Source organism: Pithys albifrons, chromosome 8 (genome assembly GCF_047495875.1).
Source record: "Pithys albifrons albifrons isolate INPA30051 chromosome 8, PitAlb_v1, whole genome shotgun sequence".
Taxonomy (NCBI): Eukaryota; Metazoa; Chordata; class Aves; order Passeriformes; family Thamnophilidae; genus Pithys; species Pithys albifrons.
In genome coordinates, this window is record NC_092465.1 from 4,560,549 (window position 1) to 4,586,166 (window position 25,618).

Genomic DNA, 25,618 nt, shown 5'->3' on the forward strand with positions numbered 1-25,618 from the left:
CACAGAACTGAGTTAAGACAAATCAACTGAAATGGTGAAGCTAAGGTAGAGAGTCTGATGCACATTGAATTCCCATGGGAATGCACTCATTCAGGGATAAAATGGCTTCAGAAAAAGAAGCTCCAGCAAACTAAAGCCAATTGCCAGTGAACTAGAAGGTTTTCATAGGGTTTTAGGTCATTAACTTCAAAACTTCAGTTGGCTGAATTTAAAGCTTTACAGGTATCCCTTCGTACATACATCCCACACAAACTTTTGGAAGCAGTTCTGTGACAGATTCATTGGTTTCAGTGGAAACCAGGAATAACACGATAGGATGGCAGTCTTGAAGAATATGTGTCTGACAGTAGGTTAAAAAAACTGAAACAAACAAAAACATGGAAGTTGCTCATAAGGAAAAAGCCTATAAGAAATTTAATTCCATAAGTTCAGTGTTAAAATCAGTTGTCCTTTCCCTGTCAGTAAGTCATAAACTCTATGGAAAATATATTCAGGCACAAGATGACAAAATTAGAGGTAGAACGAGATGCTTTAGGACAGTGGCAGTTTGGATGCCCTTGCAGTCATAGGAGTATAAAGATGCTCCATAGCCATATCTATATCTGCAATCTTGACATGTACAAACTTTCATGGGCAGTGACACTGGCTGGAGTAGATCAGCTTGAACCCACACCATGGGCTTGTCCTCGTTGAGCAGGAGGGCTATGGACATACCTCCCATGAGCCACCGCCCTGAACCCTTCTAACTGCTCCCCAGTGCTTTGAAATCAATTGGCAAATCCTACTGGGCACTTCCTTACTCAGTATTGAGGTATAGGCTGAAAATCTGGGTTCAAAGCTGGCAGGTTTCCTGCATCCTCTCAGAAACACCCACTCGCACCAGTTTGTTCCAATCGTCATCTGTAAGATGGGTTGTGCTGGTTTGCTTTCCCAGGGAGGTGTCTGGCACTTGAGTCACACAAACAGCAAATGTTTAGCCACACAGATTGCAGGGAAAAAGTAAAACAAACTGAAACAGCTCTCCCTGCACAAGCCACGCAGAACCTGGACTGCGTGGGAACGGCACTTACCCAGACTGGGGGAAAAACAGAGCTCTCCATCTGCTCTGGGCGAAGGAGAGGACGTTCGCTCTCCCCTGCCTCTTCCGCTTCATTCGAACATCTAAAAGTCATTTCTGCAAAGTGTCTGGGTAGCTGCTGATAACCAGCAGGTAACAACTCAGCATGGACAATGACATTTGGAGAGAGGGAAAGAAATGACAGCTTCACACCAGCAAAGCTGGGACATTTAGAAAGGGAGTCAGGAAAAGAAATGAAGATGAGGGATCTTAAAGCTCTTTCTACTGGGAACTCAAGAGATTAAAATATTTTACATAACGGTACAGAGTCAGTAGAAAGTATAATATAACTTATGAAATGAAAATTGTATTTGAAAGGTAGAGTCTCCTAAAAGTCAGCCATTTCTTCACTTATAGAAGAATAAAACAACTCAGCCCCCTCCATCCTCTAGAGCAAGCTCAAAAGTATGAAACAAGGAAAACTGTTACATCCTCCTCAGCCTGCTGATGAGTCTCTTGCACAATACGTAGTAATTTTGATTTATCTGAGAGACCTTAGATGGAAAAATAGCCTGAGGTAATTTTTCAAGCTTAATTTAGTTCATTTAATATTTAATGACTTAATGAAGCTGTCTATGTGCAGAGCTTTCACTCTGGGAGGAATCTTAATGTACGTAGAGAACTTAGGAAATTGGCTTAAAAAATGTAAAAGGAAATCAGTAACTTAATTCATAAATGATTGACCTCAAGAATCCTAGGACATTTTCCAGACCTCCAGAGCTCACAGCTCAAATCTCTCGCCAAGACCTGATAGGGCACAACATTGTAGGATTTTATTTCAGCTATACATTAAAAGAATTATTAAGACCATCTGTGTATGACTTTTCTCTCTAATATACTGGCTGACAAGTGATTTTTTTTTCCTCTCTTCTTCTCAAAAGACATTTTCACCTTGTATTTTTGCCTTCTGAGTCGTTTGCTTGTCAGCTCTCCCCAACCTATTTTCTGTTCAGAAGCACGGGGTCATTCCCCACCCTTCATCACTGGGAAGGAGAACCTTGCACTTTTGCTATAAACATGACTTTTCAGTCTTATCCCCTTTTAAAATATATTTTAAAGGACTTCCAGTCTTTCTGTGTTAATGTGTATAAGACAATACAGGTTTCTTCAGGTCCAGAAGCTCCTGAAGGAGACATAGTCTTTAAGTCCAATTAAACCCATAGATACATAGATACTAATTACTTTGCTTTAGCAGTTGGTTTTTGTTCTCCTCTCATCCAACAGCAGCTCCTAACATCAGTTCTGGCCTGGGAAGAGAGGAGAGGAGCCACAGTTTGGACATTTTGAGCCCTGAGACTAAGAGAAGCAGCAGGGTATAGCTCTTACCAATATTAAGACAGAAACTCTTCATGAATCACTGATTTCATGGTTATTCAAGTAAATATTTGCCATATGCAGATGTTTAAGTGTGGTATAAGAATACGTTACATCCTGGGTTTGTATAAACATATAAACACTGCTTAAACCCCAGGGCAGAATCCATAAGGACACTGAGCTGAATGTATCTGACAGGAGGGAAATAAAAACAGGGCTGGCTCATGCTTTTCAAGCCTTAAGGGTACTTAAACAGTTCTTCAGGTTGAATTAATTTTGCTTTTTCAATATGCTAAAGACATTTTAGGTCATGTATCTACCTGGATCCCAATCCTGCACACTCAAACAACAAAGAGACTGATAATTAAATCTAGTAGGAGGGTTTTTCCCCACCTTTAGAAAAATCTCTGGAAGAAGAGATTCAAGTCTACTTATGGCACTGCTAACAGCTATGAAAGGTGAAAAGGGGCCTTTGACACCTACCTGTGCCTGCTGAAATGTTGAACTGCTGTCAGAAATTCTTCTTCTCACTAACACAATACAGTCTGGGTATAAACTGTGCAGTGTTTTTGTGTGTATCCTTGTGAAAGAACGTACTCCTGAGTTAATATTTTTACTTGCACTGCTTTATAGAAATTTTAATCTCTCTCCACCAAGTCCTGATTATCTTCTCAGATATGATAGAAATCAAATCCATTTTGACTCTATGAAATAAACTATCAGTGACTACTCTTCCCCAGGACACATGTTCTCAACCACTTTGGGGTGGTTTATAGCTTTCAGTGCAACTGCATCACTTGCACTCATCCAAAATGCATCCCACTGTCCAGAGAGCATCTTTAGAAAGGTGGTAAAGTGATAGGCTATTCCCAGGTTGTTCATGTTTATAGAAGAGAAGAGAGATTTCACTCTCTCAGACACCTTTCAGACACATCACAGAGCAGATTTCAGGGAAGCAGCACTCAAGGCATGTAGGTGTTGGCGGCTGAAGGAAAGCTTTGCTGCCACCCCGAGTGTGAGAGAGTAGAGCAGTGGGTGGCATCATCCTGTTAATGACCTGTCTTCCCTTTCTGACATTTCAACACAGCCTCGTGATTATTTGTGGTCAGCAAAGTGCTGGAAGACCCTCCAAGAAAGCACCATAAAGATGTTGCTTTTAGAGCTAATACACAACCCCATTTCCCCCTGCAGCTGACTCCCTCCATTTCTTTTTCCCTTAGTTTTCTACATCCACATCAGAAGTTGGGTTTGTTTTGTACTGTTTTTAGCACGAATTTTGCCTCCAGGTGCTGCTCTGTGAGAACTTTCCCTTTTTATATCCCATGGGCCCTGCACTAGCTCTCACACCTGCTCTGCTCTCCCAGGGGGGACTTTACCATCACTTTCCAGCAGCATAACTTATGCCCTGACCTCCAGAAAAATTTCCACTGCCAAACCTACAGCAACAGAAGACATATAGCCTGTTGTGAGCCAGGAACCTCTCCAGAGAGTTAAACCATCAAATATAAGGAGTTAGCTGGTTTGCCAAAAATCCAGTAATACTAAATAAGTTTCTCCTTGAGTGATTTAATCTTGTATGAGATAAGGTGCATCCAGTAAAAGGCTGCCACTACAGAAAGCCTGGTGACTTCCTGTTGATGACTTAATTAAAAACTATTTTATCCTGAATTCCTGAGACAATTGAGATGGTTAAAGAGTTTTACAACTATGTCCACAGAGCACACTGCCTCCAAAATCCGAAGGCTGAGTCCTCACTAAAATACAGTCATCTTGTGATGTTGATGTTCTCCACATTGTGCCTGTCTCCCAAAAACTCATCAGCCAAAGCTGAGTAGTGCTGGCTCCGTGGGGAGCTCACCTCCCTTCTCAATGGGGGCAAAAACTGCCATGGCTGCAGGAAAGGAGGAAAATCATGAAATTCTGCCAAAAAAAAATCCCCAAATATCACAAACTAACTTTTAAAGAGTGATTACAGCTGTGATTACCTTCTCCTGCACTGAAATTCTTGGTATTCTCCAAGAAAAGCCGTATAGAAGTTAATAGTTAGAAATTCTCTTTCCATATAGTGTAAGACTCACCTGCAAGATTGCTCTCATAGGGATATTTCCTCATGCAGCCCACAGCCCCCAAAGGGTCTGGGGCACAGAATGCTTTTATCTTTTACCAGAGCCCCACAAATTTCCACGTTTTGTTACAAATAAAAAAGGTAGAAATTAAAAGTATATCATACAGAAAATTGATCTAAAAGTGGTGTTGAAAAGATGACTCTAGAGCAGTCCTACCTTTTTCTGGCCAGCCTTTGTTATTCTAGGGATGTCAAACAACTGCCCTGTGTAGTACTGCACCCCACTGAACAGAATGACAGCAATTGAGTCCCCTTCCTTCTCAATTACAGCAAGGATATCTTCAGTCCTCAAGGTCTCCTCCCCCTAAAACAAAGTTAAAGCACACATTTTACATCAACTCTGGCAGTAATGAAACTGTCAGTCCTTATTTCATAATCTATATTTTACCATGAGCCACACTGCTTGCATAAGGAGATCAAAAGCAAATCCTTAGCATGGTAATGATGTACAAAGGTAGTGCTATGAAGTAGCCTATGAGCAAGTAACCTCAAAAAAAATCATTAGCAAATGAGTCTTGAAGGTGCCAGTTACACAAAGTCTATTCACTTCATGCTCTAACATGCTTCATACTCTCTAATAGTTCTGACAGTTTTAATTTACAGTAAAAAATTCCTGGTGGAAATAGAATATCTAATGATTTTTAAATGGCATCTGAAATTTGTGACACCCACAAGACTTGAAAGTTGTCTCTCAATTTCACTCTGTACTTTTCTGATAAACTTGGTATCCCACAGGAAGCTATTATAAACCTGCCATATTTATATTTCAAAAACAATGTCTCACATCATCAAAAGTACAAAAATTCCCAAACCTGTGGTCATTAAATATAGAAGAATTTCAACCACAAGCAAAAAAAAAAAAAAGACACCTCATTTTTGATTCTTTATAGGAAAATTACTGCCCCATTCTCCTCCTGTCTTCCTGGCAAGGGATCTTGTAAAACATACCACCACCTAGGGATCAATTAGGCAGTGAAAACCTAGAATTAAATTAGACTTGTTACTGAAAAGAGCTTGGGCAAGATGGTTGAATTGCAAGGGACTGTTATTATCTCAACAATCTCTGCAAATCTATCAAGCGTTCAGGAGTGGGCTCTTTACTCACAAGATGACTCAGATTTCAGAAGCAAAAGGTCACCCTCGGTTTATAGTTAGGTGACAAAGTTCTTAATGCTGCAGAAGTGAAGCGAGGCAGCCTTTCAAATTAATCTGAATTGCATATTACTCAGAGCAGACCTTTCCCTTAGTCTGTGCTGATACAGACAGTGTTGCTCGTGTTATGGCAATCTCTTACCTTAGGACATTCAAAGGACATTGGGCTTTCTCAGTGAGTTACTATATTTTCCAGGTGACTCAGATTGCTGACACTTTTTGCACGCAGGAGAAATAGAGAAAATAACCTTTTTCTTATTGTTGTTCCAAGAAAATTAACTAGTGAATCAGCAATTACAAAACAGGTTTAAATGTCAAAATATATATGCTGAAACTGACTATAAAATTAATAAATTTTACTTTAAAATCTTAATAAAAATAGATTATAAGTTTTGCAGGCAGATACCAGAAAAATCTGAGAATATATGCCCTACTTTCACATGAAATATGGTTCTGTCCTTAGTGACAGCAAGCAGAACTGACATAGTCCTCACCAACCTGCCGTGGCTGCAGCATGAGCATGCTCTTCTCCACATCCAGCCCATGCAGGCAAAGCTGGGACTCAACAGCATACTGGCAGAGAATTCCATGCAGAGAACATTAAAATAAATATGTGATAAACAGCTAAACAGAAAAAAAACAACTAAAAGAAAAAAGCACAAACATCAGAACTTCAAAAAGGAATTCAGATGCTTTGCCTTTCACTGAAAGTGAAGCTTTGAAAGCATAATCCAACTCCACTGAAAAATTCACAGATTTCCTTTGGATTAATAAAAGGTACGAACTTAATTCATGTGCAACTGCAGGGACTTTTGACTGCAAAGTCAAAGCCTGAATTCTACAGGATAAGTTCATGGAGCAGAATAAGGGTGGAGGTGGGGCCCTGAGCAGCCAGATTTTGTGGGTGGCATCCCTATCCATGGGTGGGGGTGTTTGAATGAGATGATCTTTAAGGTCTCTTCCAGCCTAAACCATTCTATGGTTCTATAATATGATGGAGAAAGCACTTTACCAGATGCCAGACAGCCAAGCCTGCATAAGTAACAGCCAAGGAGAAGACTGAGCATCACTTCTGCAGGAGCCCTGGGTACCCACTTTGTCTGGTCACACACAGTCCCAGGCTGTGACAACCGCCCTGTTGCCAACACAAGCGAGGTTTGCCCAGCACATACCTGCTGTCCCCTGCTATTCTCACCTCCTCTATTTGCTGCACAGCTGGGAGGAAATGAAAGCTTTAAACTCCCATAATACTTTGAAAATCCTATCTGCTGATTTTATCGATAAATAATGATTCTGGAGATCAAATACCAAGCATCAAATAACAGTATAAAATAGTTTAAAATTTCACAACAGGAACTGAAGCAGTGGCAGTTGCAGAGACTATTACTGAGGTGCCATAGAAATTTAAGAAGATGGAGCCCAAATGTACAAGTGTGCCTGGAACAAATGTCGGATTAATATAAACATTACTTAGAATAGAAGCAATTTGAGGTTTATACATCTGTGCCACCATCTTCATTACAAATAAACCCGTTAGTAGCTCGAGTCATTTTTATCACACCTTAGAGACCAAATTTCTTATCAATTTCCACAAGCTGATGGCATTGATGATAAAGTAGCAGTGGGCCACAAACCCAAAGATTAATTTGCCTGAAGCTCTCATGCACGGGCTATTGTCTCCTATTTTATAGCAGACAAATGATGTTTGAACTAGTAATCTAAAGTGCTAAGAACAAACATTTCCATCTCTGTCTGGGGATATATAAGTGTTAATGTTGTGAGTTTGTATTGATTTGGTTTCATAAAGTAACACAGCAACAAGAATTAATAAAACATTTACAACTTTAGTTGATTTAGGCCAGTAGTTTGCTCAATGTCTTTAAAAAGACTAATAAATCAATGCACCCATTCAATCTTTTCCTCTTGTAACACTTTTTATTTGAACAAAAGGAATAAAGCTACGATCTGTAAAATATGCTGAGCTCAAAAGCTTCTGACAGATTTTTTTATTGTAATGTTACTTGGACAAGATGAGCTAATAAATATTCAAATCATACTACTATATTCTTTGAGAAAATATGATTAATAATACAAATATGGTGAAATATTAATTTCTTACATGGTCAGAGGGAAAGGCTCTTGCTTCTAGAAGAATTTTATAGCGTCTTGGAGTAGGCTTAAAGAAAGATAGCTATTAAGGAAAAAAAAGAAAGATATGTTGAAATGTATCTAAGCAGAGATGAGAGAGATACTCTCAGCATATAACTTAGTAAAGACTGCTTTACTTTCATGTAGACTATAGAGAATCCCCCAGAAATTACAAATATTTCTTTGTCCATATAACATTTATCAAAGTAGGAAGGTGTTCTAATACTGTATTTCACATATCCATAACAAAGGCCACAAAAACCCAGCAGTGAAAACTTGTACTTAACAGGGATCAACAGCAAAGCTTTGACTGCAGCCAGGGAAGCTGGGATTTCACTCAGATCCATCCAGCAACTAAAAGCAGCAGCTGGTAGCAAACAGTGAAAAAGAGCTGGATTTTCATTCCTGCACTAAAATATTAGTCACTGAATCATCCCTTACTCTGAAACAACCTGACCAAAGGACTAAACATCCTGCTGATTAAACCTAATCTCAACACTTCTGAGATGGTCTTTCCTTCTAAGTTCCTCATGTGAAGGCAGGCTGGACTGGGCAACGTGCTGAGAGGACTAGCAGAAGACTTACAAGCCCTCCTGCTCAATCCGGGGTTGCACAAAGCTCTCCAGGCACTGTGTACTCAGGAAATTTGGGACAAGTCTGACTACAGTCCACCTAATTCATGGCAGAGTAGCCATGTGAGCTGGCTTGCACTTTCTCCCATCCTGCCCTGCTTCAGGTTTCTTAATTTAACAAAGGTCAGAGATGTCATGGAGGGGCAGATTCAAGGGATAAACCCTTTTGTGTGAATCACACAAAATGAACCTTCACATCTACACTCAGTTGGACCAAACCTTTGCAAACACTGGAGAACCAGAGACAGGCTTTATGTAGCCACAGAGGCACCTGAGCATAAATAAGACACATTTATGGTCACTCTGTCATACAAATCAAAATGCTTTACCACATTTTAGGAATATATAAAACAGCTTAACTCAGTGCCATTTCTTGTGTGCAGCTGCATTTTAAGCTTGACCAAAATTACAGTTTTGTCTTGCTCATAGTTGAGCTCCTGTTTCGTAAACTTTGACATTTGGTGTGAAATTGAAATTTGAGAAGTTACTTGTAAATACTTCTTAAATAATAAGGTCTCATTTGACAACTGACTTACAGCATATGTGAGAACAGCTCAAACTTCCCCTACAGAGTCCTTGAAAATACTTCTCTGTCCAGCTTTTCTGCTTAGTATTGAGTGAGGCCAGGTCTTGCACATACATAATTCAAGATACAACTCCCAGGGCTTAAAAAAAAGTTAGTCTGTCACCCAGGGCTGTCTCTGCGAGGTCCTCAGGAAGCACTTTGCTTACATACACAAAGAAAGGAGAAAAATACTTGTCAACACAACATCAAATATACATCATAAAGACATACCATCTGGAGGTGCAAGTTAACAGTCAGCCCATTCATTAAGGCTACTTCTTGTCTTTGGGCCCCTGAAATAATAAAAAGATAAAAATAAAGATACTGGTGGGAGGTTTTCTCAAAAATTTCAGGGAAATCTAGTACAGTGGAGAGAAAGCAAAAGTCTATGTTCAGTCACAGTCTCTCTAAAGACTGGAAAGGAAACGAACGTTTGAGGTGTCATCAGAGTGAAATAAAAAGATTTCTTGTCTGACTCACTATACAACACTGGCAGGAAAATATTTATTTTTTCAGGTCAGCCACAGAAAACAGCAAACGATGAAGTATTTCCATTTCCCAGCAAACCATCAGTGGATTTATTATCATGAGTGCCTCAGACAAATCAGGTCAGAATTCTACACTTAAAGCAAGACTTGAAGGCTTATTTTTGTCAGAAGTTTATATGTAACACAAGTGAGAAAACATTGAGACAATCATCTACTGTGAGTAGTTACTGTAATGTCAAATCTCATTCCCAATAAAAAAACAAGCAAAGCTGACCTATTGAGTATATAGCAGACCATTACTAATGTAACAGCTTCACTAGAAGCCATACCCACATCACTCCCAGCAGACTAATAACAGATGCCTTTTGACTACAGCTAATCACTGGCAGAGATAATGGAGTAGCAACTAATTGTTATTGTGAAGTATTTAGTAAAAAATTCTCCAGTGCTTATCAACCCCTCGCGAAAAGCTTTAGGCAAGTCAAGAGACTGGGCCTTGGACAGGGCACCACTGAGATATGGAGAAAATGAACTCATGTTTCTGGTTTGCCTGATGTCTCTTGTTGAAAGGCAGTAACTCACCCTTGAGAAAAATCAGTGATCTGAGAGTTTTCTTCAGCTGGGAGATAGGCTTGTGCACCTTGCCCTGACCATCACCCAGCCATGGAGTTCACCAGAGGTGGGGAGAGGTTGTGGGCAGAGAGGGATGAATACAATACAAGCAGGCAGGGAGAGCACCAGCCACCCTGGAGATCAATGATGGGGAAAAAAAACACCATGATGGTGGAGTAAAAAGGGTAAGGGGAGCCATAACAAATACAGAGGTGAAGCCTGGGTTTCTCCTGTCCCTGACTTGGAGGGTGCACAACGTCCCAGCTAACACAGGGAAAAGGCAGGAGCAGCAGAGAGACATTCTCACCATATCCCACAGAGTTTAGGTTCATACTTTGCCAACACTGGAAAAAAGCATAACCGTGGGTTGACCTCAATACAAGCAAATATAGTCAAAGAACATGGAAATCTATAGTTAAGAAGTGTTCATTAATAAATCCTTCCCAAGCAGGCCTCAGCTTCTGCCAGCACAGGAAAAGCCAAGAACCAGTGTCTTTGAGGTGTTCAAGGATCTTTCTGTGTGTTGCCGAAGTCTCCAAGTTTTGGACAGAAATCTTTGGCAATAATTGTCAGTGACTGGAGGGCCTGTCCAGGGGATGAGCCATAAAGAAAAAGAGATGTCATAAATAAGTTCCCTCCTTCAGATATCCAGAAACATCATCAAGTTTGTGTAATGAAACATATAAAGGACTAGTACTTTGTAGACAAAACCAAGCTCTTTTCCTCACTTAAACTCCTCTCCTTTTCTTCCCTCTGATAACAATGCATCTGCAGGCTCCATGCTGCTGGAAGAGGTCACCTTGTGGCTGTTCTCTTGCATATACAGAAGACAGCTAGAGAGAGTGATTGTAGCTCAAAACAGTATTATTTGCAGTCTTAATACTTCTATGGAACTCTTGAGGCTGAAAAAAGGACAGCATCAAGAAATGGTATTGTTCTTATTTCTCCCTCTGCTCCTTCCTTGAAATCTGTGGCTTTCCCAGCAAATTCTGCAGAATAATCCCCTGCCTGCTGTACCATGTCTGTATAAAACAAAGTTAATCTGTAGATCACTTTTAGCTGCATGCTAGCATCCCAAATTAAATATGACACTACATTTGTCATGTAAGTCTTGGTCTTCCGTAAATTATATATTTATTAAAAGCTTTCCATTATTGAATTTCATGCCCACAAAACAAACCTCATCCGTGTCATTGGAAAACTGTTATCCTTTATAACCTGCACTGCGTTTCGGAAAACAACCTTTCTATGATCCAATTAACCTATTAGAATATTCAAAGACCCAGCACACAGGAGACAAAATTATGTTTGCTTTCCTTATTTCCTAACTTTATACCATATCTCCAAGACAGGCTGAAACCTGCATGTTCTACGTGATAAATCTCCTCTTTAATAAAAGGAAGCAGCATTTGCAAAGTACAACTTCAGAGACAATTATGATTGTGTTAGGCAGACACTGCCATCCTTCTCCTTTCTGACTGCTCTGGAAGGCTGATCCTCGTTGGAGTAAGTAAAAAGCATTTTATAGAATGACTGGAAAAAGGCTAAGGGCCCCAATTTCAAAAACATTTTGGTTAATTCAAATAACTCTTATCACTCAAAGTCACTGCAAATCTGCTCAGCGTTCAGTCTTCCCTCAACAGAGACCTGCCCGAGCACATCGTACAGCAGCAGCCATACAGTTAATCTTGTTCCATCAGAAGGTGATCCTGCCAAGGTTGTAATGTTTTAATAAAGTCTAGTAGAAGAAGCAGAGATTGCCTTCACTGCATTGTGCCACTCGGTGTGAGCACAGAAAAAACGCTTTGGCCTCCATTGACCTTGACTCTTCATTTCACAAGGTATTTACTACTGTAACTTTCATTGAACAAGAAAATGTGACTGCATTTAATAAGCAAGGTGTTCGAGCTCTATAAACCATTAAACAGGCAAAGGTGTTTTACAGTCTTTGGTCCATTCCTGAATAAATCTCACCAAATAGTTTTACTTCCTATTACTACTTAGGGTGAGAAATGACAATTCTCCCCCCTATTCCATAATGTATTCAATACTGAGCAAAAACCTTAATAGAATTCTGTTATTGTTCTTACATTAAATTAATTAAAAAAGGAAATACAGAATTCACTCACCTCGTTGGAAAACAGCACTTAAAATTGGGGGACTGGAACTACATGATCTTTAAGGTCCCCTCCAACCCAAACCATTCTGTGGTTCTGTGAAATGCCACCTCAGAAGAGAGCATTTTACTTTGTTTCCTACATTTATTCTATCAATTTCTTCACTATTACCTACAGTTTTAAAAATCAGAATTTATTGCAATGCATCCATTCTTCAGGAAATATTAATTCATTTACATTCTAAGAACCATTCACCTACATCCTGAAAAAAACTAGGTAGATATTATCTAAATACAACTCAACACACAAATTTGAAGGCCAGATTTGAGCGCAAACTGTAGTTTATAGTCCAGTTAAACAAAGCCCCAAAATTTCTGGAGAACAAAATCCAAACTGATAATATTGACATTCCATTTACTTCTCAGGAAAACAATAGAACTATGAAACACTTCCCATGAAAGAAATTTTAAAACAAAAACTAGATTGGTGGCAATTTGACCTCAGTCAAAATTTTTATAGAAAATTCTAAAGTATTTGTTTACAATGAAGAAAATGGTAATAAATTCAGTGTAGTTTGGCCATCATGATATAAAACCACCAAAGTCATGGAACTTGGAAAAGAATAGAAAAATAAGGAGATGGACAAGCAATCAGATGAAATTTAAGCAAAGTTCTCATTTTCCTCTCCTTACACCTAGAATGCATCTTTTAGTTAACTTATTATTAAAATAGAAACACAGCTGGCAGCCTCTGCCAGACAGATGGTTGAGGAAAAAAGGCTCCCAGCCTGACTCCCTGCTTTCTGCAGTGACTCTTAACCTAAAGCTGAGGGCAAATGGACCCTGGCACCAGCACTGGCAGGAGGTCAGGGCTCTGCCTGCCCCCACACCCTGCGCGGAGCCCACAGGGGTCCAAGTTTTGCAAACAAAGCAGTGGAGAATATTCACAGAAGGTGATGCAGAGAAAGATGATAATTCATGTGCTTCCAGCTGCCCTTTTGGGAATCATGTCTCTCTCTCCTGGTTATCTGAAGAGCATCAGTGGTCTTACCTTGTTGCTTTGTTAATTTAGTTGCATGAAAGTATGTGGTGTGACTACTCTTCCATTCTCATTAGATATAAGAGGGGTTCTCCACGCCTCAGTTTCAGAAATTCAAGGTTTCCAATTTTAAATTTCAAGTCACATTCCCTCAGCTGTCCACAGCTTCCCTGTTATACCTTACCAGAATAAGAATATCCAGGGGCCAATGGAGATGAGTCATACTATAGAAATCCCTAAATCAGTTGGGTTCAGCATTTCAACACTCTCCACTCTTTTATATTCTCACATATTTATACTCCATGATAATTAATGGATGAAGGTGCAGAATTGTCCTTGAACATAAGGAAAGCAAGAGAAGCAATTCCTTAACCTCCTGAGCTACAACAGTAGCAACTTTTACAAAATCAGAACCCCCAATTTGCATTTTGGATTTTTTTATTTCATTCTACAGATGGGATTTTTCTGCATAGTCCAGTGGTGCCCAATGTAGCCATACTCATATTTATGTTATCTTAGTGCTCATAACATGGATAGATCAACTACAACAATAATTTATTGCATTTTTTCTGCTCCAATAATAACACACAGTATTTTAGCTATTTGGAAACTTCATAAAGAATTCAGGAAGTGATTTTATTTATGAATATATAAACTAGCCATGAAACATTCTTTAATGTCTCTGGTTTCAATCGTTCTGAGCTCATTTGCTTTTCTCGAAGGAGAAACCCCATAATTTTCTCATTGAGCACTTGTCTACGAGGAGAAATTACAATACAATATCCAGCATAGACTAGGTCAACTTAATTGTAATATTTTTCCTTAGTGATGGAAAAAATGAACTCCTGATAATTCAGTTCTGACAGTCACTATCGACAGTTGCCTTTAACACCTAAATTAAAAGAGGGGCCAAATCTCTCTAAAATCTACTAACCTAGCCTTGACAGCAGCTGTGAGACTGGGGGAGGAAAAGACTCTGCCAAGACAATTTTTCTTTCCCCTTGTGACAACAACAACTCTGAAGGAAATCCCAGTGAAAAATTATTTCAACTACACAGAGATAGATATGATAGAGGAAAGTTGCATTCAGACTCAGCCAGCTGCTTTCATGGCTGGAAAATTCACCAGAAGCCTCCAGAGCTCCTTCTCAATCCCTGGAATAACATGAAGCACTTATTGCCAAGGCCCTGTAGCACTGCAGGCTCTTGAAGGGGTACAGCAGGGTAATGAGAACTCATCAATACAGGTCCTGCCCCAATTATCTGCTTCATTGACCTAAGCAGTTCTCAAATATGAGGCTGGATTTAGTGGTGGAAAGAGGAGGAATAGCAGAAAATGTCAAATACAGATCATTTTTCAAAGAGGAGAGTTTATTGTTTTACTTTTAGGAGAGTGATTGAGAATCTGTAATCCCTAGTGCCCTTTAGAAGGGCTTCACATGTTAGTCCAAGTGATTTATGATGCTCCAAGAAACCCTTTGCTGCAATTAGTTCCATGATATGCATATGTTCATGTATCATCATGTACATTCATGGATTAAATCACTCCAGTCTTTAAAAAGTGTCAGTCCATATACAAGGCCCTCAGAAAAACTACATTCAAGTGAAAGAACTAAAGTAACTAAATTCTGCTTACAGAGTTTCAGGATATTCAGTCTTAAAAGACACCAAATTTGGTTTTAATTTCTGGAGGAAGACTTGCCTGCAGTTCACACTTACCAACCAGCTGAGCCATCAGGTCCACGATGCACTCGTCTGCCAAAGCCCATGGGCGCCGGCCTTTGAAATGACCATGAACACCTCTGAAAAGGAAGATAGAAATGATGAAAACATGATCTATTCCCTTTGGATCAGTTCTAAGAAACATACCTGATTTGGAGATGGGAGGGAGGAGGAAGAGACTGGCCTAAGCTGACAATTTTCTCGTGCCACTGAAGCTTGTAACAAATGCAATTCATTTGTTGGTTTCTGGCAGGTTCTCAGTTGCTTGAAAACTATTTATTTAGACCCATAAAATGTCTATAGAAATTCCTCAGAATTAAAGCTTTCTCACAAGCCCTCTGGAAGTGTCTGCATGGGTACCAGAAGCCTCTGGGAACAGGCACACTGAGAAAGGGCATCCCAGTGTGGGCTGGCACCTGCTAAGCCAGGCTCGCATCAGCTGCACAGGGAGCAGACACCACCCCACAGAATCACCACCCCACAGAATTACGCCACCTGCATTTCCAGCTGAACATTGCACAGTGCAGAGGATGATAGATTTTAATGCCACCTTGCTCCTAGACAGAAATATTTCTTGTCAGAAACAATTTCCATCCTCCTGCATCTTCTGTCTGAGCTCACCCTGCTGCATAAACCAGCAGGTACTTCACGTCTACACAGGGAAGCATCTGCCCCAGCTGAGCTGCTTGCTAATTTTTATTGCTTCTCTTCTCCCTGACAAATCATTCTAGATCTAAGAGTGCATAAAGCTCTTGAGGTTGACAAAAGGGTATTTAAAAGCTTTATATTGCAAACTCCTTTTCTCTACAGTGGATCATATGGTCACCTTAAACCCAAGTGCCCCACAATTCTGAAGTGAGAGGTATGTACATTCAGTTCTGGATTAAGTGCTCTGAAGTAATTTTTCCTTCAACTAAGGAAGAGAAGAAAACTTCTAAGGTAGCTACCATGCATATATAAATAAAAAGTTGCCAAGTTTTTTAAACATGCAGGGAGTAGAGTACAGATTTAAATGCAAATGGAGGCAGATTGAGAAAAGTAATAATGGTGCTAATCCAGGGGAACATTGCTCTGGGCTCCCATCTCACACTGGATGATTTTCATATTTGCTGAGCACCACGGGGTACTTGTGGAGTCAGAAACACCAGGCTGCATGAGGCTGAGTATAAAGCTGTTTCAAAATAGGGACAAAGCCAGTAGGAAGCTGGGTAGAGAGCAAAAAAACTCTAAAAGCTTTGATGTGGGGGAAAAAAGAAAAAAAAAGTAATAAACCTTTTAAAGAAGAACAGGCCCACAATGTTCACATAAAATCATGAGAGGACAGCTGGCAGATTAAGACATGAGCAAGGAGGGTACATGAGACACTACCCCATCCTCAAGGCTATTTAAAAGATTGGTTTTCTGTATCCACCTCATACTTTTCCTTCTCAGGCAGACTTTAATTCTGTCTCCCACACAAATTACCTGGGCATTTTACAGTCAGACCCTTTCTGATTGACTTGGGTCTAATTCACACCTCCTAGGGATATTTCAAAAAACCCTATAATTCTAGAGAATAGAAATGCTACAAAAAGCCCAATTGTATTAACCATTTCAAGCCTCTCATCCTTGCAAAATACTGTTTACGTTTGGACTAGATTAGATCAACAGCTAAGAAGGCACACGTACAACTGAAAACCTCTTACAGATAAAATAACATCCCTGTTTTAGAACACAGCTGCCAAGGAGGACCCCTATCCCCAGTTTGGATAAGGTCATGGTACACCAGCTGATGGCTTTTCTCCATTTTCAAATTGCTCTCTGATGAGACCTCACTATCAAAGAGCGAGCAGTGTGAAATAGCTCTCATTTACAAGAACATTTCATAGCTGAGGAATAAAGGCAGTGGGTGGGTAGGGGAGAAAATGTTGTAAGGGGCAGGACTAGTGTTAAAAATCAGTGCTAAAATTCCCTCCCTTCTATCAGACCATGATGCAGCTGCATTCCCTGAAGACAGTGGTATGTGTTTCACAAACAGCAAGACATTTATTGGTAATTTCCCTTCTTATTCTTAACTGTAATATAGTGATCAAGGGACTTTAGGATAATAGAGACTGTTAAAATAAAACCCCCAAAGATTTTCAGTGGCTCTCAGCCCAAGGGGAATCTGTATTTCTGAAAGAGGATAGTGAACATAATAAGATGGGAAAAATAAGTCCTAACTACCTGTGGGATTCTCTTTCATTAGCTTTCTCTGATTTTATAGTCATTAGTGTCTTCCTAATGGGAATTTACTAATGAAAGTTCTCTCTATCAGCATACAGGACTAACAAAATTTCAGAATAAATTTCCAAGTTACCATGAAAACAAATATGAGATTTTGGGAAAGAGAATATTTTATTATGAGAAGAAAACATGGACATTTAACTATATTGAGAGAGGGTAGAGGCAGCATTTATTATTATTCATATTATTATTCTTATTACAGCACAGCTTGCAGCTTGCCTCCCTCTTGATGGCCAATATAAATGCCAAGAGACAAAAATTATTGCCATTAAAATGGTAGTTAAAGGCATTTTCTTGGACCTTTTTTTTTTATTTTAATCACATGAAACTCTGTAGACTTTGCTGATGGCACAATACATCCTATTACACTTAGGTTGTAAAATTCTATGCTCTGCCTCAGAGAATTTATATCTCTGTATATTATGCCACTCCTCTCTCAGCTCTGGTAGGCACTGGGGGTAATAATCTTTAAGGACACAAGTGGAATTCCCTTCAAACACAGAGAGCCTATATCCCTTTTCTTTTTCCCAGTGCACCCTTCATTGGAAGAGATTTAAATCAAGATATACCCAAATAAATGAACACAAAACATCGCCCATCAAATCATAAAGCATCATATAAACAGACTATTTCTTCAACTACTGTGACAGTTTCTCATTGCCCAAATTAACTTTTATTTGGTTACCATTTTATTTTCAATTTGGCAGGAAATCACAATGCCACGTTTTATTCGCTGAGGTCTGGTTGATTTAAGGCTTGCTAGGGGAGCTAGAAACACATTTTCTGAGATGATCCCAGGGTTTCAAAGGCTGTGGGAAAAGGGATTTAAATTAATTGCCAGCTTCAGGAATCTTCTGTGCTCATCCAAATCTTGTTTAAGTGTAAATTTCCTTCTTGCTTCTTTGCCAAAAATGATGTAAGGTATTTAATGAGCCAGTACAGACTCTGAAGTTGGACTGTGGCTTCAAGCTAAGAAACAGCCAAAAAAAGAAAGACATATCCAAAGACACAGAACTGTATGGATCAGAGGATAAAAGGCAAACCTAAAAAACCCCAGGGCATTATAACAGGCAGCTCTTAAAGTACAACCTGCTGAGAGGGACAGGGCTGAGATGACTCCTGTGAATGGCAGGGGATGTGGGTCTGTCAAACAGGACATGGCTGAGCCCCTCCAAGCTGCACTCCTGTTTGCAGGGCTGCTACATTTAGCAGGAGTAGTTCAAAACACACAGAACCAAAGATACTTTTGACTCACTGAAAATAGTCTTTGCTACTGCAGGTGTTATATTATAAAACCTTCCACGGACTATGAGGTTGTTAATCTAATCTATTCATAGTCAGAAGCCTGTTGCCAGACTGCTTCAATGCTTGGAAGTGTATAAATATATGTGTTTTACTTCTAGCCTCAATTTATTAATTCCTAGTTTACATTTACTGTGCCAGAATGCTATTTTGCATAAGAGACTCCATTTTCTCCCTACATTTACCCATTGATACATCCACAGAGAACAATATTTTTTTTCCTTTCAGTATTAATTTTGCTCAACCTAACAACTCTAACTCTCAAGACTTCCAGACAGCAGGTTCTCCACTCCCCAGTTGCCCTGCCAGCCCTTCACGGGCACATAACTGGCTACATCAGGCTCCCTTCTCTTTTAATAGCTCCACTTTAATGAGTTACTTGGACATGAGAGACATTGCCTTCTGCCTGAGTATGTTCACATGCAGTAATGATTCTATAAAATATTTTAATTACTTAGCCAGTTCTGGTGGGACAATGGAAAACAAGACACTGGAAAGCACCTCTCGGCCTTTCTCCAACCAGGCAATTCCCTTGAAGTTTGGACTTGATTTCAAAATATTGGGATATTGGCTACTCCAGGCTAAGTACAATGAAACAACTCTTCATCCCTTTTTGCCCCTCATTCAATAAGTCTTGAATTTAGCTGAAATAATAACAGAAATATGAAGTCTCAAAGATTCTTTTTAAATCCATACTAAGAATGCCAGTGGCTTGTATTTGCAATCTTTATATATTACCATTAAAAAAAAAAAGAGGATTGAGGACCGTGAAGAGGAAGAATACAAAACCAGAGGAGGTATGTGGGAGGCAGTCTGAGAGCAGAAAGCCATAACCCACCATTGAACATGGGGGTGGACAAAAGCAACTAAGGATCGAGGGGAATACAACAAGAAAAGCATGAAAAAGCCCCTTTCTCTCCCAGCTTTGCCCTAATGAGTTGCCATCCCCACAAGAAGATAAAGCTACGAGTTTCCCTGCCCTTGACCACCACTGCTGGGTAATCTTCCTTTTCACTCTTGCCATTAACTATAAGCAGTGAAACCATTTAAATAGACTCATAGCTATTTGAGATGGGTCCCAAGACACAACAAACAGAAAATGCGATAAACCAATTTATAAGAAAGCCAGGATCTATACCATTGCTGACTTGATGGATGTACCTAATTTGCATGCCATTGCTTAGATTCTCTCTATTTATTTATCCAAGCCACAGCCACTGAGTTCCACACCGCCAACATACCAGCCATTGAACAGGATTTGGCTGGGAACAGTTTCTACCTTAGACTGGATTTTGCTAAGCCATCCTTGGTGACTGAAATAAAAATACTCATTTCTGTACCTCCAACCACCCATTCCTTTGGAGCCCCCAGCACACACCATCCTACCCACCAGCTTCTTTAAGTATACATTGCTCTCTCCAGAATTAGCTTGACCTTACCCTGACTCTCTCAGTTGCTTCAGGTGCATATGCTAATACCAGAATTTTTTTTTTTGGAGGGGGGGTTTGGTTGATTTTAATTTGAGTTTGGTTTTGGTTTGTTTGGGGTTTTTTTGCATGTTGTTATTGTTGTTTGATTCTTTGGTGTTTTTTTATTAGTTTTTAAACTTCCTGATTTATTGCGGGTAAGTCTTTTGGGGCTAAGCTGTACTTTTGGCAAAAAGTCTTTCTAGGTTTGCTCCACCTCTTCCAACGGCATGAAATCATGTCCAGCCATAGTTCCCCCTTAGATACAGTTACTGAAGGCACTTTTGAGCTGAACATGCTGCCTACTTTTTTCTTATAGGTTTTTATAGTCATTGAGAGAAAACCCATCCTTCAGTGCAGCAAAGACAAACATAGGAATAGTAGTGAGCCAGTGCAGAGATACAGTGGAGGAGCTGAAATGTGCTTGCCCTCCCAGTGCATCACTCTAAGAGATAAGAGTGCTATCTGACTTTTACTTTTTGAAGGAGCTCAGCTGTTTCCCTGATAAAGTAGGATAAACAGTATAGAAATGGATAGGGTTGCAATTTTTTCAAGCCACTGGAGAAACAGCATTGCTGTGCTGACTGAATAACCAGCAGGAACAAATGCTTCCCAAAGTTCACACTCATCCCCATTCATTCTCAACTTCCTACTTTTAAGAATACAGGTGATAAATAGGAAACAGTAAACTATCTATATGAACTCACAGCATTCATATATTAACAAGTGAAAGAACACCTAGAGTTTTCCCATTTACATTGTGAAGCCTCCATCTAAACCCTTCCTGCTGAAACAAGGCTGCCCAGTTAGCAGAATTCATTTTTCCTCTTCTGCCTCTCCATATTTCCTCTGCTCTCTCACCATGAAATCACATCTGTTCCACTCATATTCTGCACCCTATAAAAAAAGTTCATCTCTCTCACAGCTCACTTACTCATCTGGATGTTATTTTCTTTTCCCACCTTCAGTCCCTTGGGTTTTACTTATTTTTTTTCCTTACTCATCCCTAGTCCAGCTGCTCAGGCAGGTGCTGGATGCCTCAAAGCACAGAGTCTCAATGGAAACAGAGTATAATATTCATAAAAGTAAAACAAAGAGGAAAAAGGTTTCCCCCCCCCCCCCGAATATATATTGAAATGTTCCTTTTGTTTTCTGATGACAATGTCCCTTTCCTGCAATGTGTCCTTCTTTTGTCCTCCTGTCTCTCTTACATCAGGTTCATTCAGCCAAGCTTGTTGCAATCCCCTCTCAGTTCCTTGCTGAGATGCTACTAAGACAGGAATGTTTCCTTCTAAATAAAATGAACTTGTCAGGCAGAGAACTGGTTTAAGAGGAGCCAAAAACCTGCCAGCATTGGCAGCAGCATCACCTGCGTTCAGTGCTGTTTCAAGGGGAACTGCCCCTTGGAAGGCCTTCAGGGTGAATCACACACAGCTAAAAACACTAATTAGAAAATCACAGGGCCTGGAGTCCAATCATATTCACCAGCAAGCAGCAGAAACCAAGGAGATTTTGTGGCTTGTGTATAAACACTGTTTATAAAAGCTGTTGGAAAGGGATGGTTAAACTGTGCAGGTCCTCCAGATGAGCCAAAGCAGAGCCACCATGCACAGCATGGATTGTCACAGCGGGAAGGGCCTCTTTGCCTCTTTTACTGCTCATACCTTTAGAAGAGATTTAACTAATGCTAGAGAAAAACAACATGATTTACTCCTTGACTGTAGTGGTTTTATCACACTGTTCTGCAATTCAAGCATTTCCAAGGAAGATCCCCAAATAAAGTGCTCACCTGAAGCACAGGTTAGCATCTCACATACCCCACAGTGTACTCACGTTCGAGCCCACTTGTCCAATTCTTCATCCAAGTAAGTTTTGACTTTTCTTGGCTGGAGACCAAGAGAATTCCCAGCAAAGTATACACAGCTCTCCTCTCCGTTCACCAGGCTCAGATCAGCTGTGGAGAGAAACCACAGAAACAACACAGAAGGGTCAGCACAGGTGCACCCACACCCCATCACACATGTCACCACTCAGAGCTCTGTCCATTCCTCACCTCCCTGGGACATTGTGGTTCTCACACACAAACAGAGATGTTACGTCCTGACCTCTCTTGGAGAACATCCTTGACATGACCCTGCAAAGCATCTAAGAAGGAGGACAGAGGGCAATTGGCAAGCAGTTACTCACCTTGTCCTCTTACAAATTTGGGAACTAATGTGAGTTCAGGCGTCACTAAATCCCCAGCAATCTGGGGCCGTGTGAGAAGCAGCCACTGGCAATTTTATCAGGTTTGTAACCAAAGGTGAGCAAAGAGGCAGCATTTTCCCCATCGGGCTGTCCACTTTCCTTCCACCAACAGTATATGCCTTCTCTGAGTCATGAAACTACTTGAATCACACATTTAATAAAAGTTAAGACTAGGTAAATCCATGTCTTTCATGTAAGTTCTCCTTGTACGATTAAATCTTTGTTTAGAAAAATGTAGTCATTGCACAGAATATTTTAAGGCAGTCTCAAAAGTTCTTGTCTTGTCAGCATATGCTGTGGGCTGCACTTCATGTCCTCATCTATAGAGGGGGAGGAAATCTATGTTGACAAATCCTTTCAATGATTAGGAGAAAAGCAAGGCAGTAGAAATTTATAAATAATAGGCTCTAGTGAGGTTCTGAACAATCTAATTACTCTGTGTCATCATCTATCAGTCCAACACAGCCTTTTCCTGTTATTTCTCATGTTAGAAATTCTTGGAGGGACAAGCTGTGATGACCTTCTAGAAGTAGTAATTTAGATTTGTCTATACCAATACTTACAATATCCCCAAAGCTAATATTACATGTAATTTTGGTAAATATAATTGATAGACCTCAGAATAAAGATACAAATATGTTAAGATAAATGCTAAAAATTAGAAATAAGATTGCAAGTCAGTCTGTGAACATTTTATAAATACTGTAGAAAAACAGCCTGGAAAGGTCTCTTAATACTTCTTGCAGTAACAGTCACCAACTTCACTGAACTTCACCAGAAACACATTTTTCAGGAGTATAGACAACTTGGGTAATTTCTTAATTAAAGCTTTAGAAACTTTTAAAAAGTGTAAGTTAGAGAGCAGTTGCAGCCTAATCTGTTTTACAGATACTATGTCTGTTTTTCCTCTCCATTCTAATATGAATGGAAACAGAGAGGCATAAACATTATCCATGCTCCCAAATTGATTCTATTAACAGTTATTTTCCTATTAACAAACACAATAACACTGTCCCATCAGGATTAGAGAGAAGGATCTTTGCTCAAGAATTTGGAGCTCAGTCTCACTAATACTCTGCATGCTCCAATCCAGCAGTGAAACAGGTAAGGAATTACAAGCCAGCCAGCTTTGCTTACACCACAGTCCCTTCTAAATAAAAACACCTCTTGTTCACTGTTGGAGAGAGATGACATTACCTATTTAAAGTGTATTTTTCTGCTCTTACACCTGTTATTTTGGATATTCTTTTTTTGGCATGTTATCAACTCTGCATCTGGCCGCACTTTTGTCCTGTTGACAAAAAGCTGTTTATTTTTCTCTCTCTGACATCATTAAAGACTCTGCTACTTGGTTCTTTGGAGCATCTTTGTCATTTCATAACTTCTGACCAGCACACCCTTGTGCTCCAACACTTCCACAGTCACTGTGATATTCTTTATAATAATACATTAGTTTTCTTAAGACTAGCTCTTGACTTTTTCTAAATTACTCAAAACTTTATTTCTCACAGTATTAGCTCCTTTTATTGCTGGAGGAGCTGTGGTTGATATGCAATATATATTCAAATATTCAAGCAGCAAATAAGCACAATTGAAGAATTAAAGGCAAAGCAAACCAGAAAAAATTATTAAAATGTGTTCTTAGAGTAGCCTGAATAAAAAAATAATACACTTACATTAAGATTAATTAAATACATAATATGTTTGCACACCTACTTAGAGTCATGCAAAAATTATTTTCCATAGTAATTATACCCACTTGCCTACATTAAAAAAGTATTTCTGTACCTTTTAAACTTAAAAGGAAAAGCAAGTCTGTTGTCCGAAATGTTCAGTTAAAAAAAAAAAAAAAGAAAAGAAAAAAAGGAAAAATGCAAAGTCTTTATTGACTAGAGAGGAAGGACTAAATCTCTTTTACACATCTAAGCTCTGTCCCTCGTTGAAGGATAAAAGATCACCTCCTTCACACCTGCCTGTACCCCCCTCACAAACCCTCCAAACAAAGAGCCAGATTATTATGATTAACAACTACCTTTAGCCATTTCTTCTGGGAAATACAGCTCAACGCTTTCACTCGGGGGCATCTTTTCATTCCCAAGAAACCCAAATGATGTTCTGTTCCTTTACAAGATGACAAAGCACAAGCCATAGCCTTAATCAGATGGCTGATTTGGTGCCCGACTGCCGACAGCAATCCAGGCATTCCTGCCTCCTCCCTGCGGTGCACTGAACAGCGCTAAGGAGACTTGGTTGTCAGCTCGGAGAAGAGCGAGGAGATCCAGACATTTCTCTAAATCTGCTGTCATCTTTTCCTATTTGCTCACCTGAACCTCGTCCCTCATGCTTGCACATAAAACCTCAGAGACTTGCAGGGAGTTGGGCTGCTCTTGGTTTCCAGTTGATTGATATAACAAACAAACAGCTGTGACAGTTTGTAACTTGATAACTAAATTAAAACTATCATAATGACTTCCTAAAATCTTTTTCTGTACGTCATCTTGCAGTTGTTTCCTATGGATGTTCTCATCTGCTTCTTTCAAGGCTTCATTTTAAAACCTCATTGTAATGTTTTATGTAAATATATAAAGAATATTTGATGGCTAATATCTGTAGTGACATTTATCTTTAGGAATGTGTTATCTGGGATCCGCTCCTGGGCACAGATAAATGTCATGGGAGATCTGTCTCTATAGTATAGACACACAATGTAGATATATATATATATTTACACCCCTGCTGTTTTTAAGCAGGGAAACTGCTCCTGATGACAGCTGAAGCACAGAAAAGAGGGACAGGGAAAAAAGGGAAAAGCCCCTCAATCTGGGAGCACAGGAACGATGGGGTCTTTGTGCTGTACAACTAGCACTACTCTGTATGTTACTTATCTTCACTAAAACATATATATCCACAGTCTCAGGACTAAATATTATCATAAATGCAGGATAAAATCACCCACATCAGCACTCTTAGGGTCTAAATATTATGGTGATTGAAAAAGAAATAATAATGAAGATTGGAAGGAAAGAAATCAAAATGGCCACAGGGGTATCAAAACCTCTCCATATTTCTCAGAAAATTCTTTAATATGAGGATGCTACAGCACTATACTGAAAAGTGACCTTTGATATTCTGAAGAGACACTGGACATGCTGCACAGGAAGATACAGCTGCTGTTCAGGTGTTCTACTTGAGCTGGATTTCAATAGCACAGACAGCTGGAGAGCAGCAGCACCATGGCCATGGGATCTGTTTTCCAGCATCTTTCCGGTTTTAGAAGCACATTTTGCAGCACCACGGTGGCATCTGAAG

General features: G+C 39.7%; 1 protein-coding gene across 4 annotated transcripts in view; it reads right to left on the reverse strand.

The window, feature by feature from the left end:
- The window catches only part of KYNU (kynureninase), a 56,382-nt gene that overhangs the window by 25,848 nt on the left and 4,916 nt on the right, over positions 1-25,618 (reverse strand). For 3 of the 4 annotated variants that reach the window (XM_071562315.1, XM_071562313.1, XM_071562314.1), the window contains exons 3-8: positions 21,896-22,016; positions 15,027-15,109; positions 9,285-9,346; positions 7,828-7,899; positions 6,207-6,281; positions 4,714-4,860 (exon numbers count right to left, since the gene is read on the reverse strand). In XM_071562315.1, coding sequence (XP_071418416.1) covers positions 4,714-4,860; positions 6,207-6,281; positions 7,828-7,899; positions 9,285-9,346; positions 15,027-15,109; positions 21,896-22,016 — 560 coding nt within the window. The remainder of the gene's footprint in view (positions 1-4,713; positions 4,861-6,206; positions 6,282-7,827; positions 7,900-9,284; positions 9,347-15,026; positions 15,110-21,895; positions 22,017-25,618) is intronic. The other variant, XM_071562316.1, reaches the window with a different exon arrangement.